The 15,487-nt window shown below is 41.0% G+C and overlaps 1 protein-coding gene across 2 annotated transcripts in view; it reads left to right on the top strand.

The window, feature by feature from the left end:
* MCC (MCC regulator of Wnt signaling pathway) overlaps nucleotides 1-15,487 on the top strand; it is a 212,406-nt gene that overhangs the window by 44,929 nt on the left and 151,990 nt on the right. Inside the window, exon 1 of one of the 2 annotated variants that reach the window (XM_086771196.1) lies at nucleotides 2,672-3,232. The exons of the other annotated variant lie outside the window; for it this stretch is intronic. Within the exon in view, the coding sequence (XP_086627322.1) occupies nucleotides 3,176-3,232 (57 nt within the window). The 5' untranslated portion in view covers nucleotides 2,672-3,175. Of the gene's footprint in view, nucleotides 1-2,671; nucleotides 3,233-15,487 lie in introns of those variants that run through there. 2 annotated transcript variants of the gene reach the window in all.

The raw sequence follows: 15,487 nt of genomic DNA, 5'->3' as shown, positions 1-15,487 counted from the left end.
TCTGTATTAGATCACTTAAATGTATTTGATAATGGTGAAACTGCCTGAAGACAATTGGTCAGGTCTATCTGGGAATTTAGTTTTGTGATGTGATGTTTTCATTCAGTTAATAAATGGAGTCTAATAATAAGTGCTAGATAATACGACCATCACAGAGGAGCAAGTTCTACGTCTTCAGGTGTTCACAATACATTCTTGATGCTACTGAGTATTTTAAAAATGTGATACAATAGTAAGTATTTTAGAAGAATTATTACATTTAGTCTTAGCTAGTCTTTCACAATGAAGAAATGCCTACAAAGTTTGTAAGGAGTATCAGTACTTACGGGTTAGTTAAAAGTAATACTTGATGCTTTCCAACTGAGAAATATGTAATCTCCCGTACCACTCAGTGCAAGTATGCAGAGATTGCAATGAGAGTCATCTGGGCTTAAAGTAAAATCATATTTCATCAGAGTTTGGATTAAGTGTTTCAATAATTTGCACGTGAGTTACAATTAATTTTTAAATTTTAAATAAACTTTGTTCCTGAAGTATCTCCATCTGTTTCACATGTTCTTGTACACATCTGAAACAGTTAGTTAATTCTGTCAGTATTGCTGTCTCTTTCCACCGTGTTACTGTATGTGGTAGGAAAGAAGCAGAAAAAAATCCTGTGCAGCACATGGGTACAGTTCAGTGTGAAGCTAGTTCAGATCCTCAGGTCCATTATGTTTGGGATGCATCTGTAGTGCCATGTGCTCTGTCTGGTCTGTCTGATGGCTGGTCCGGCAGGAACAGACAAGGGTGAGTGAGGAGAGCAAATAAAAACTTTTAATTTCTGAATGCCTGTTTATAGTCAACTGGGAAGTATTTGGCAGCATAGGGACTGCTATGGGAAATGCAGTAGGTTGAAGCTGTCATTAATATGGTCTTTCCTTTAGAAAAGGAAAACCTTTGAACTTTATTCTTAAGTAATTCCAAGACTTGTCCCTGTGTTGGTGAAACTGTGATAGAAGGGACAGAACCAGGCAGAGCTCAGATCAGAGCAGATACTATGCAAATAACAAAAGGCGATAGAAAAGTTGACAGGGGGTAGTGAAGCCAGATGCAAAAACTTTGTCACCCTCTCGTTCGTGAAGGCATGACTGGGGAAAGATAAACCATTGTAAAAGGTGCTGTGTCAGCTATGGGAATTTTTGACGTTTTGTTGTTGTTCCCCTCACGTATGAGAAACGAGGCAGGTAATTGTACCTGGCCTGCGCTCCTGGGTGTGTAAAACACCGCTGATCGCACTTCAGCGCGCGGGAAGGCGCTGTGCGGAACTGCTGCGGAGGCGCCGCTCCATCCCGCGGCCCGGAGGGCCCCGAATCTTCCCGGCTCCCTGCCCGCCGGCGGGGGCGAGCGCCGCTCGGCCGGGCCCGCAGCCCTCGGCCGGCAGGGGGCGCTGCCGCCCGCGCCGGAGGAGGCGCGGGCGCGCCGGGGGCGGGGACGGCGAATGGTGAAGGAGAGGGGCGTGAAAGGAGGAACGGAGATCCAAAACTGGAGAGCAGGGAAAAGTCAGACATGTGCAAGGGAAGGCTGGAAAATAGACCTGGAGGATGAAAGTAGAAAGTCTCGTAATAAACTGTGGCGTTCCCCATACCCTCTGAGCCAGGGCAGAGCTGCGGTTCCTGAGGCTGGGCACAGAGGAGGGACAGGGACCCAGAAAGCACCGCTGATTTTTAGTATCACAGAGCGATATACATGTGTGTGTTTATCCTGGTTCTTGTTCTTAATGTGCTTTCTATACTGTTATTTGGAGGAGTTATCCCTGCGTCTGCGTAATGTCACTAATCTGTGATTAACAGAGGAGGAAAAAAAAAATCACAAGATCATTTTCAAAATGCTACTTTTAGAGAGGTATTTTTCCATGTAAATGTTTTTGCCAGGGTGCAAAAATTGTGCTGCAGTTTGTAAAGCATTTTTTCATGTTTCTCATGTTTGTGAGGTTTTTTTCCCTAACTCATTTGACACTTTAATAATACATTGCATTAAGATGATTAGGTAAATTTCAGCTGCAGACTATGGTATTTCCTACTTCTGACTCCAAAGGTACATTATGATCCAGCATCATAAAGTGTGTGGGGAAGGGGAAGGAAGGTTGGCGCTTCTTGCAATAAATGCAGCATGTCCAGAAATCCAGCTTGTTAAGGATTTTTCTAGATTATTAGTTGAATGTTGAAAGCAAATGATTTTTTCCTCCTCTTCTTCCAGTAGGATCTTTCCGAAGTCTTTGTAAAATGTCAGGGTGTTATGTAAAATCTGCAGCTTTCTAATGATGCTTTTGGGCTTACTGTGACCTTTTGAAATCATTACAACCCCCACCACCTAGAGCCCCCCAACTTTCCTTACTTAATTGCATATGGGAATAGGGAAATAGGAATACAATTTATTGTTATCCAGGTGGCATTTCCTATTACTTAGCTTTATAGTTCTGTGTATAATAATTAGTATGCAGAAAGCTGGAAAGATGCCTGTAATTCCAAAATGAACTCTGTGTAGCTCTCTCCCTCCCACTTGCACTCTCCTTTTAGTACCGCCCCTTCCATGCACCCTTTAGCCAGCAGCAAGACAGCTGTGTTTGATCATAAACCACTTAAACTCCAGGCTCACTGGCAGGGGAAACTTTAGCGTGAAGTGCAGCGTTGGTTTGTCTCGGAGAGCAGAGCTTTCTTCTCTTTTCTCCTCCCCGAACGCTGAAGACTGTAACAGCATTCTCCTTTTAATTTCTCTGTGAACTTGCATGAAGCTCATCATTTTCTTCTGAGTACGTTAAGCGGCACTGGGAGGTGCCCCTAAACAGAGTTGTGGAAAAGAGCAGCATAAAAGAGACAGCAGAGATGAAGCACAACTTGCAGATGGACTAAGACAGCCCTGGGATCCTGGCAAGCTGTTCCTTCCCTGCGTTCTCTGAGCACTTCACAGTACTAACAAGTCTCTCACAGCAATGGATCGTCTGTGAAGTCAGAACCAGTTTGCCTCTGTTAGAAAATTTTGCATCATTAATTTAAACTATGATTGTGGAGTGAAAATGGCTGTCTAGAGCAAAATGTGTAAGACGGAAAAATTTTGGAGAAGAAAGTATTGAATCGGTTGAACAAAGGTTTGAAGCATTAAAATCTGCAGAAATCGTCAAGCCCTGAGAAGTCTAATCATGAATTCGGGAGTTGCTATGAAATATGGAAATGACTCCCCTGCAGAGCTGAGTGAGGTAAGCAGTTTCAGTGCCCTTCTTTATGCTTTAAAAAGAAACGCTCCCTTTTTGGGCTTTCAGTCTGCAAGCAATGCAATTAAAAATTAATAGAATGTGTATCTTGCTATAACTTGCTCTGCCAGTCAGGAAATGACCTGAACTTTTTTGCTGCTTTGCTCTGAATAAGTGGTGAAAAGCAAATCACTGTAACCATGTAGAAACATTTTTTTTCTGTTATCCTGCAGCAGAGATTCCCTTGCCTCCCAAGAGCTATGTTTATACCCAACATTCATCTTTGCAGTAGGTGAAATATGGAGATCTCAGTTGAGATTAAGCAGATGGTGAATAATTTAGGAGGGAAGTGGGGTGAGTGGAAGATGACAATTATTTGTTGGTAAGACATCAGCATTGGCAGAAGTTGTGTTTGCTTGTATTTAGCCAAGGTGTTGTTATTTCTTTAGGTTAGATGAGTTAGGTTACTTTCCTTCCTTGCCTGAAAGAAAACAAGCCATGGGAAACTTTCTGCTTTTCCATTGGAAACTATAGTAAGCAGTTATTTCTTATAGTTGTGGGTATGTCTGGTTTTTGTATAACATGATTGTGTGTAAGTTTTTAATAGATTTGAAATTAAAGCCATGTCAGATGTTACACAAATGCTTAATAGATATTTTGGAAGTGGCATATTTTGGCAGTTACTGAAATATCTTGGATATGTCATCCTTACGGGCTTTACTGAGAACTGCTAATTTAGTTATACTATGAAATCCCAAATATTTGATTAAGGTAGTTTTGTAGAAAATTGAATCTGCAGTCCATATTGTCCCAGTTTAACTGAAATGCTTCTCTTTCCCTTTTGCCCATTTCTTTGCTACACCTTTTATTGTAACATACCCTTTGTTTACTTTATATGTTTGGTTTTTTAGGAATATTAGGATGTGCTTGACAGAATGAGGGAGTAGACAGTTTCTGGGGTTAATTGTACAGAGAAAGGAGACGCTGAGGTATAGAAAGGAAAATAAATCAGTAGGCTAGTGAGGGGGACAACAGTGTAGGGGGAAGCAGGGTAAATGCGTGAGACCTAGGTGGGTCCAATACTCTGCCATGCAAGACGAACAGTAGGTTTGTGACTGGGCAGTTCTTGTGAAGGAAATTTCATATGTGTTCTTCTTTTCAGTACAGAAGAGTTCCATTTCATGAACTCTGTGTTACTTTTTCAAATAATTGCTTAGAAATTGTGTATTGGCAGCACAGCATAAACGAAGTTCATAAACTCAGCATAAAAGCGAAGGTTACTTTTGGTAGTAATCTGCCACAGTGCTTCTGGCTATGGTGGTATTGACGACCTGCTGATCACTGCTCTCTGTCCCCTTAACATTTGATTTTTCAAGACTGTGCCAGATCACATAAAAGGTGGAGTGTCACAAAGATTTGGTACTTGGGTTGTTATTTGGAGGAGGTAGTATTTATTGGTAGCGCTGCTACCTTGAAATATTACCTATTCATGTTTATTTCACACATCCACAAAGTAAGACTTTTATTTCAACAAGTTCCTTTTTCTTCAGATGTTTTAACATGGGAAATATTGAAAGAAGTCTGACTGTGCACGATGCAACATTTTTGTTGGGGTTTTTTTTGTTTGTTTTTTCTGACAAGCTTACTTTAATACTTAATTTACATGTGTATTCTGGTGCTACAGGTGAGTTAGAAATGGGCCCTTTTCTGACTGCAGACATATGAGGGAACATCTTACACTCCTGACTTTCCTCAGCTGCTAATCATAATTTCTTTGCTGCTAGCCTTCATCTTTGCAATTTGAGCTGCTTGCATGAGCATGCTTTAGCCTGTGTCACTCAAAGAGTGGGGTCAACTTCAGCATTGGTCTTGAATAAAACAGTGTGTTTTGCATGAAAAACTGGAGGCCTTACAGAAGCATCATATTCCACCACCCCTAGGGGAGAAGATGCGTAAGTACTCTGAGATGCAGTTGGTTGCTCACCTCTAACCTTTAATTACTCAACAAACACCCTGTAATTTGTATTAGGCCTTTTTCTGTTGGTGACTGGTACTGTTTTGCTTGCTGTAATTGAAGATAGAAAGCCCTGGGTAAAGGCTGTAGGTATGGTTTAGATATCTGTTTTTCTGACCTCTTCGTCACAGTCTCCCTCTTTTCCTTCGTTTCTGGCTGGATCTTCTGTATGCTGTGGTTTTTATTGATCAGTGGAAGACAGTAGCATTGTGTTCATTTAAACTATATCCAGTTCCATGTGGAACTGGATATAGTAGGAGTTTGATAAAATGACTGCTGTCTTAGTGTGTTTTCTCCTGCACCTCTGTCTCTACCGTCAGCTCAAATTTTCACATTGCCGTAACTGCCACGTCTGAATGGCAAATATGATACCAGACCAAGAAAGATTGATTTGCATGATGCACAATGGGTTTTAGTGTAGATGCCTTGATCTCTTTAGCTCAATATATGGAGCTCTGTGTGTGAAACTATTATTAAAATAAACAGGAAAACTACAAAGCCCTGAAGATCCAGTAAATGTGTTCTTGAAGGGATGCATTAAACAAAACAGAACATGAAGTTATTGTGATTCATTCCATTGGTATTGAAATTTTCTACTTGAGTTTTTTACACCCCTCTTTGGGAAATGGACAAAAATTAAGGCATATCTTTTTCTCAAGACACAGTGTCATTGTAGAAACTTGTGTGAGGTCAGTGTTTGCTATTCCTAAACTCTTGTCCAGGTAAACAAACATCTTGATAGACTTTATTTACTCCCCTTGCCCCCATCTGTAGCTCACGCAGAAAGCAGGAGAAAAAAAATCTGGTTTCTGTCATAGGTCAGTCAGACTTCTAAAGAAGTCATGCTCTGTGGTTCCCTAGCTCCAGAGTTCAAGCTGTTGTTTTTTGATACATGTATCAGTACACATTACCCAATTTCTTCTGCTTTTCTCTCCCTTCAGCTTTCTCTTCTTTCTGTCCGAAGAGAGATTAGCCAATGTGCTGTTTGCTTGGTAGATTCGGTGTGTTGTAACTGCATGGAGAGGTAGAACAAGCATTGTTCTTTCTTACATAGCAAAGTTTGCTTGGTGATGGTGTTAGGTTTGGGTTGTGGTTTTTTTTTCATATGCGTTAAGAGGCAAATCTAAAAAAATCTAGAATTTGCAGAGGACTGTTGCTGTACTCCGTAAGGAGTACAGACTTTGGTACCTTTGTAAGTAAGTAACAATATCCAATCAAGCTTGGTTCTGCTATGATGAAACAGGCCTTCACCTGTCAATGTTATGACTTAACGTGATTTGCAGAGTTTGCTTTTTAAGGCTTAATCAAGGAAGAATGTGATTTGTATGCAATATGTGACACTCAAATAAGGTCCCTTTGATTTTTTAGTTATACAATACTGTAAACCTTTAATGTAATCACAAGGCATATTTTTAAAGCCAACACAGTGAACATTACTGAAAACATGTACAGGTAAACAGTTCAGTGCACAGAAACAACAATTACAGACTGTTTTTACATAATTAAAAATGAAACTTTATATCAGAATTTGTATGCTTTGTACATATTCATTCAGTTTTTCTGCAGAGTGTCATAGAATCATTACATTTGGAAAAGACCTCTAACATCATCAAGTCCAGCCATCAATGGAATACCACCATGTCTACTAAACCATGTCCTGAAGTGCCACGTCTGTATGTTTTATGAACACCTCCAGGAATGGTGACTCCACCACTTCCCTGGGCAGCCTGTTCCAGTGTCTGATCACTCCTTCAGTGAAGAATTTTTTCCTATTATCCAAACTAAACCTCCCCTGCTGCAACTTGAGGCCATTTCAATTCATCCTATTACTAGTTACTTGGGAGAAGACACCAACATCCACCTCACTACAGCGTCCTTTCAGGTAGCTGTAGGAAATGATAAGGTGTCCTCTCAGCCTCCTCTTCTCCAGACTAAACAATCCCAGTTCCCTTGGCCACTCTTCATGAGACTTGTTCTCCAGACCCTTCACCAGCTTCACTGCCCTTCTCTGGACACGCTCCAGCAACTCAGCGTCCTGCTTGTACTGAGGGGCCCCAAACTGCACACAGGATTCAAGGTGCAGCCTCACTAGTGCAGAGTACAGGGGCACAATCACTTCCCTACTCCTGCTGGCCACACTGTTCCTGATACAAGCCAGGATGCTGTTGGCCTTTTTGGCCACCTGGGCACACTGCTGGGTTCAGCTGGCTGTCAGCCAGTACCCCCAGGTCCTTTTCCATTGAGAAGCTTTCCAGGCACTCTTCCCCAAGCCTGTAGCATTGCATGGGGTTGTTGTGACCAAAGTGCAGGACCTGGCGCTTGGCCTTGTTGAACCTCATACAGTTCACCTCGGCTCATCGATCCAGCCTGTCCAGATCCCTCTGCGGAGCCTTCCTACTCTCGAGCACATCGACACTCCTGCCAATTTGGTGTCATCTGCAAACTTAACTGAGGGAGCATTCAGTAACTCAGTAAGTAGCACTTACTGAGATGTTAATCTGGAAGGAGCTGATTTGTCTAATCTATATTTTCCTCTTCCGATTCAAATATACCACTTTTGACTCAGCTAGTCCCTGAGCCTTGGATGGCTTTAAGACCCAGTGTTTTGGGGACATATCACTACACTAGCTTTATTCTTGCACGCTCCCGTGGCCATGCACTGTTGACATGGTGTGCTGAGGTAGGGAGATCTGTGATCTGACCTAGTACACCTGTTGGGCTAAATATGGTCAGCAGTTATGCCCATGCCTAATTCTGGGACAATTTAAATTAGTAGTGTAGGAACGTGAAGGAAATCTAAATACTGAGCTTAGTGATATTTTTCTCAATTGTATACTTAAGTGCTAAATTATGTCTTTGGACGAAGAGCCAAATTATGTTCTCAGATGTAATTTTCATTAAAGTGAGCCTTGTTAATTTGCTGATGGTAAAACTAGGCCTGAGAGATTCTGTTGTGGGATAAACGGGCTGGTATCATAGTATTGCAATATATTCAGCACTTTAGATGCAGATGATTTGTATAATGTGATTGTTTATTGTATTCTTTCAGGACTTGCTGTATAAGTTGATGGTGTATAACTTCTGAAAAAGATACATTCTTTTCTGCACAGCAAAATTAGAATATACCATGATGCTTTAGGTGCATACTTTATACCTTCTGCTTCTTTCTTTGTTCTTGGGAGTTAAGCGTTTAGGACGCGTCAAGCGTCAATGTTGTGGCTTGCAGCATTAGATACAGCTACAAATTCTTTAACCTTTTTGTTAACTGGAGTAAACAGATGGGCTATTTGTCTTGGAAAAATGAGTAACTTGTTTGTTTGTTTATTTTAATGATGAGGTATTTAAAATCTTGGAAGGGGAAGGGAAGATAGGATTCAAAGTTTGTATTAGAGTAGGAAGCACAATAGTGAGTTCATAAGAAGGATTTCACCAAAATCTTGTCTGTAATACCAGATGTCAACAAGTAAAGAAAGACACAAGTTTGAAGGGCTAAAACTGTGACTTTTAAAGTAGTTTTACAGTAGGACAATATTGCACTTACTATTAAGATTTGTGTTCCACTGTTGCTGAACTTAGAAGTTACACTTTGAGGAAAAAAATTATGTAGAAGAATTACAGAAATAAGAATGTCTGCATGGCTTGAAGTTGAGTACATGAGGCCAGTGAGTAAGTCTGAGGGGAGCTGCAGGGTGAGGTGGGTAGCCAGCAGAAGAGCAGGACATTGGGCCCAGCCTCGCTGACAAGGGAAGAGTTCAACAGTGGCAGTCCCCACCCTGTGGTACTTTCCCATGTGTGTCTCTGTTCTTTTAGAACAAGCGCCAGCTTGTGCTCATGCTGTACATACATGTGACGAAAATAGCAGTGATGGAACGGGGAAGAGGTTTCACGGCTAGGATTAAATCTCAAACAATCTCTGTTTTATTTCCTGGGTTTGGGAGTCTTTCTTATTGAGACAGTCAGTGAGTAAATGTCACCCTAATACTGCGTCTGCTTCCTGAATGGTCTCTGACTGTGCAGCAAGCACGCCAGTATACTTTCAGTACCTCCTGAGAGCAGATAAACACAATTTCCTACTGCAATTCCATCTCTGCTACTGAGCATGGTCTTGGCCTTCAGTGTCAAAGGTGTACGCAACTTGTAAAGTAGAAGAGCGTACTGCGTCTTGCCACCAGAGAAAGTGTATGTTTTTCCCAGTCAGGAGACGTTTTGGGAAGTGCAATAAGTCCTTATTGTTAATCCTTTAAAATGTTGCAGCCATGCAATAGAACACAGTGGAATGTGGTTATCAAATACTGAACATGGTGTATCTTAAAATTATTTCAACTTTGAAAAAGTTGAGTATCTGATTTCTTTGGAAACAGGCAAACCGAAAAGGTGAACAGTGCTTGTGAATTGCTGAAGTCTTAGAAAAGACTTGTTAAGTGGATTCTAGTGGATATCTGGATAAACTTTCGTCTAGTAAGAATAACACCTGTACCCTGACAAGAGTGTTCTCAGTTCAGAGATCCTGAAGTAGAGTTTGCAAATCTTTTTTCGGTAACTCCCTCCTCTTTTCTGGTTCAAATAGGCTTTATGAGGTGCTAGTCAACCTTGCAAACCTGACATTTTCCTGTATTGTTGTCTTGAGGGGTGTTGAGACAGTGCATGTGAAATATAATTACAGAATTTAAAGAGTTACTGTGTGTCTCGGTTACACTGCTGTATCTGTCCTAATTTAAAGAAAATATTTCAGTGTGAAACTTTAATGGACATGCTCCTGGATAGTGACCTGAAGACAATGGTCTGAATGAATTCAAGTCTGAATGCAACTTTTAGGTTGGATACACTTCTGCTCTGTTACAGAATTATTTATCTCTTTGAAAAATCTAACTTAATTTAACAGCTTATTTTGAAATCTTATGTTAAATTATACAGATTAAAGCGTCCTTTGAAAGGGAAGGGCCACTTTTCTGGAGTCATTTTGACATCTACAGTTTTTTACTAGTCAGGTTCACTGGTGTGTTATCAGTGGGCTGTACTGCTGGTTTTAAGAACATGAGTTAGAACATGATTGTGGATCCATAGTCAAGTTGAGAGGGCTCTGGCATGATCAACATACGTAATTTATAGTGTGAATGGTATTTCCAGTTTAAAAATCATGGTGACTTCAAAGAAATTTTTTTTTCTGGATTTATGTGAGCTGCTTATCAGGCAAGGAGTGTGTTCCAGGCTTGGATGTTATTAAATTGAAGGACTATAAAAAGATTAGTCAAAATGCCCAGACACTGTCAGCACAGATAATGCTCTTCTGCAGCCTCCTAATGAAAAAAAAAAGATTATGTAACTTAGATGCCTGATATTTTAATATTCTTTACTTCTGAAAGATGATGTTTGAAAAATGCCGTATGGGCTGAAAAGTCATTTAGGACAAATGCATGCTGCGAAGGTAACGTTAACAATGTATTACATCCTCTAAATACTTTTAGAGACTTGATGTATTTATTCTTAGCTAAAAAAGCCAGAGTTCATTCCTGGGATTTTTTTTTTTTTTTGAGATTAATATCATCATCCTTTCCCTCCTCCTCTTCCAACCTGTGTTGGAAAAGAAAAATTTATTTTGGTCCTTGGTCAGGCTTGGACATACCACGACGTGGCTGTGGCTCTGTGTAGGAACAACTACAAGATTCTCCTTTCAGAAGGTGTTTTTGTGTATTCCTCTGCAATCTATGGATTTGTAGTCTGTAAAGGAACACATAAACAAAAGCTTCTGAAGGAAGAATCCATAAATTGCAGAGTTAATGTTTGCAAAGGCAGAAGCATCTATGCGGTATGTATGTCTGAAGAGGGGACGCAGAGAGAGGCTTTGTCATGAGACTGGACAGCTATGGTGGGGTGTGATGAGTTGATTTGTTCTGGAGCTCTGAGTAGTTTGATATATGATTGAAAAGGAAATGTGTCTCTGTTGCTTCTAGATTTTTTTCCTCATGTTTAAGTTTTATTGTCTTTATGACATTGTATAGTAGTTCTAGTTGCCGATTTTACTTGTGCTGGGAATTTCTACATCCTGAATAGCATGGAAGAGTCTATCTGAGCTCTTCTGTTACATGTAATAGTAATATACCAACTTATGTACTCTGTGGAGAAATGTGATCTCCGAATTCAAAGGTTATCTGTGATGGAAGGAACAGAGTTTTAGTGTGGGGGTCTGGTGCTGGTAAAGATACTGTTTTGACACTCATGGCAGTCTCCATTAGTCCCGTGTCAGGATTTGCCATATAAATGAACCTTCTGCATGAATTATTTATGTTTTTTGAAGATTCTATTCATCTTATATGAATAGAAATATTCATTAAGACTCTGGAAATTGGCTTACATATTCCAATTCTGTTGTTGTAATCATGCATGCAAATTTGTCATTGAAATTAAAATATTAAGTGACATAAATCTTTTCAGCCCTGCCACGTTTAAAGAAATACAGAAATAATTTTTTTTTCAGTATGCTTAGATATACCCCACCTATGTGTAAATTTTTGTCCTAGATCATAGAGTTGGTTAGAGAGTATTGTCTTTTTTTTTTGCAAGTGAAAGCTTCTGTAAGCATGTAGTTGATATTTAAAATTCTAGAGGGAAAAAACCAAACTGGTTTTATTCTCTCTCAGTTTTTCAGAATTGTTATTTCTGATTACATTTATTTTTTTACAAATAGGACATTAAACCAGCATCTTGATTGAAGAGGGGCCTTTGTGGTAGAATAGACATGGCAACAGAGCTGTTTTGAGATTTGGGCTGTTTCTCGTTGTGTTGGCTCTCAGTAACCCCCCTGCTTCTCTGTTCAGATCTTTTCTTTGTCTCTCCTGCCTTGACTGTAAACTCTCCTAAACTAAGGATTGTTTCTTATTGTTAGTGTGGTGAAGCTGTGAGTGTAATTAATGATGGTTTGAGACACTTAAAGATGCCAAGATACTTGTAATGAAAAGTTGGATGTCAGCAGGGTTGTGGTAGAATTCAGGATCTGGCATTACGGATATGTTACGTGAGCTGGAAGCAATCATAGTGACAGGTGACAGTTTCCACAGTGGCATTAAGTCATGCACAGTCCACTTATCCATTTCGTGGTCTGGAATTCTGTTTGGAGTGCTGCTTTGTGCTGTTGAACTGCTGTCTTGATACACACATTGGCAAAACTACTTCTCTCAGGGCAAGCTTATATTATACAAAATATTTTAAAATAATATGTATGTAAATATATAGCTTCAGGAGGTGAACCTGAAATTGAAGTAGAAATGCTTGTGGTGTTTAAATTTGTGTTTATTTTTAAACATGATGACTTTATTCAGATGTTTCTTTCTACAATATCCAGATGAAGTTAAATATTTCCAAATGCAAATAAAAATGTGATCAGTGTGCAATGACTGAAGAATTACTTGCATTACCTACTACCTTAAGAACTTTTTACTTTAAGTGTGTCATTGCTTGTTTGTTCTTCTGTTGTTCCACTATTTTCAGCCAAATGAAAAGGTGTTATAAGTGACGGTTAATTATTAATGGCTGCTACTGTAATAGTAAGTACAATTTTTGTTGTTAAAGTATAGAACATTGATCAAAATAAAGTAGAAATAGATTAATCCTGTTAAAATACTAGGTTTGTCTTTGTGTGTTAAATGTGTATAGTCATTAAGGAAATTCCAAAATTTTGGTCCAAAATTTACCATTGTAGCAAAGCTCTTTTAGGACATTTATTGTAATGTAAGACAGTTAATATTTTTAGGCAGAACCAATACTGACATCCGTTAAGGTTGCTTCCTAATGTAAACAACTGTTGCATTCTAGCTTTGCAAGACTTTGACCAGGAAGGAGGCAAAAATGTTTGTAAGTGCTCAGTACAAAATTTGTCTAGATCATTGCAGCTAGAGCTTCTGCAGTGAAGATTTCACTAACTGTGCTTTATCTTAGAGACTACTAGAGGCCTTCCACAGTTGTTTCCCTGGGGTTTTGGGTTAGACTAGGGTCACTGTGAGAAGATGTGAAGATGTGTGCTCTTTTCTGCCTCCAGACTATTCCCACTCTTAGCCATACATTCCAGCCTTGTCAGTATCTGAAGATCAGACTTCGTAATTAAAAGTTGTAAAGGACAAGAGCTGGACTTGGAAATTCGGAAAAGGCACAAGGGAGAGTAGACTCAGACTAGCAGGTGCAAAGCAGGCTGGAAGGCAGGCTAGAAGGAGGAAACAGGACTTGAAGTGAGGCGGTGGCATAGAAAGACAGGGTAGCAGAGGTCACTGGGAGTGCTACTTGGGTATCTACAGGTATCTACAATCTGTGCTGGGAGATGAGAATGGGGACCGGGACCTGTAAAGTTGAGAAGAGAGCGCGGCTGAGAAGGATATGGGTGAGACCTGGCGGTAAGCCATGGAACAAAGAGTGGGGATAGAGGAGAATGGAAAAGAAGCCGAGAAAGGAGACCCTAGACCTGAAAATATGTGGGTATAGGAAATATATGCAAACTTCCCATCTGTGCAGAGGAAAAACATTGTGCAGTTGTAGTATCCATCTTAATATATTAGTGGAAAGGCTTTTGTCGTAGTTCAGCCCCGATCGGGACCAGACTACGCAGTCTCTCTCTCGCTTCCCCCCACCCTCCGAGAGAATAGGAGGAGATGATATAAGGAAAACGGCTCGAGGTTTGAGGTAAGGATGGGGAGAGAATCCTTAAAGTTACCGTTACGGGCAAAACAGACTCGACTTGGGGAAAAACACTCATTTATTTCTAAAATTAGCAGGAGAATGAGACAGGGAACAAGATAACCTCTCCCCACCCCTCCCTCTTCCCAGGCTTAACATTATCTATATTACCGCCCCTCCCAAGCGGCACAGGGGGGGAAAAAGGGAATGGGGGTTGCGGTCAGTTCATCACGCGTTGTTTTACACGGCTGTATCATCGTCGGGGGAAGAACTCCTCGCATTCCTCCTCTGCTCCAGCGTGGGGTCCCTCCCACGGGCCACAGTCCTTCGTGAAACTGCTCCGGCGTGGGTCATCTCTTCCACGGGGTGCAGTCCCTCTAGAACAGCTGTCCCAGCGGGCCCTCCACGGGCCACAGCCTCCTTCAGGCATCCGCCTGCTCTGGCGTGGGGTCCTCCACGGGCTGCAGGTGGATCTCTGTCCCTCCACGGACCTTCATGGGCTGCAGGGGGACAACCTGCTCCACCATGGTCTTCACCACGAGTTGCAGAAGAATCTTGGCCAGGAGCCGCATTACTCTTCCCCCTCCTTCTTCACTGACCTTGGTGTCTGCAGCCGTTCCTCACAACAGGCTGGCAGACGCCTCTCAGGATCCTTTTTACATCTTATTCACTTCAACTTGTCATCTCCTCTCCACTTCTTGCAGCCAGGCCGGGCCGAGTTGGGCCCAGTCTGCTGCCCGGCGGGAGGCCAGAGGGTGAGGCCTGCAAGGCCCACAAGGCTCGCGCCTCTCCCTCTCTGCCCCCCGCTCAGCGGCTTCACATCTTCTCTTCCCTTCTTTTCCTGTTTTCCCCTACTTAAATACGTTATCGCAGAGGTGTTATCATGGGACATTCTGCTACCAATTGGCTCGGCCTTGGCCAGCAGCGGGTCCGCCCTAGGCCTGGCCGAGTCCACTGAACAAAGGGGAGCAACTTCTGGCAGTTTCCTGCAGAAGCTACCACCTTAGGCCCCCCCTCACTAACAAAACCAGAACAGAATTGTGTTTGTCTTAACATTGTAAATCCGGTGCTTCTAAGTTTCATCTGTTGGGTTTTGAACCTTGATAATGCTTATTTTTTTTAAAAAAACTGGTTGTTTGTAGTATTATTGATGGCATGTTATATTTTATAAATTGCTATCACTAACTTTTTAGAGTTTTGGAAATGCTTCAGCAGCTGGTTGCTGGATTTTATTGCAGATTACCAGGATACCACTAGAATCTAATACATCACAAAATAGAAATTTACATAAGGCTTATGGAAAATGGCCATCTGCTGATAACTCAAATGAGATACTGTTTTAAAGTCAGGTCATTTATACATTTTAAAATGTAAGGGTATTTCAGTGTTTGTTGGAATCATAACAGCACCTCTGGTTTCTGGTTTGCCAGAGCAACTTTTTGAAAGATTTCCAAAAGACTAAATTATTTGGTGGCAATGACAGAATTATAGTTGTCAACACAGAACTATGATGCATGGTTGTGATGACAGAGAAATACAACATCAATACTGTGCTATGTGTTAAGTCCAAAACTATTTCATTGATG

Source organism: Chlamydotis macqueenii, chromosome Z (assembly GCF_036417535.1).
Source record: "Chlamydotis macqueenii isolate bChlMac1 chromosome Z, bChlMac1.mat, whole genome shotgun sequence".
Taxonomy (NCBI): domain Eukaryota; kingdom Metazoa; phylum Chordata; class Aves; order Otidiformes; family Otididae; genus Chlamydotis; species Chlamydotis macqueenii.
Note: the sequence above shows the minus strand (reverse complement) of the source record. Positions and strands in the feature narration are given on the sequence as shown.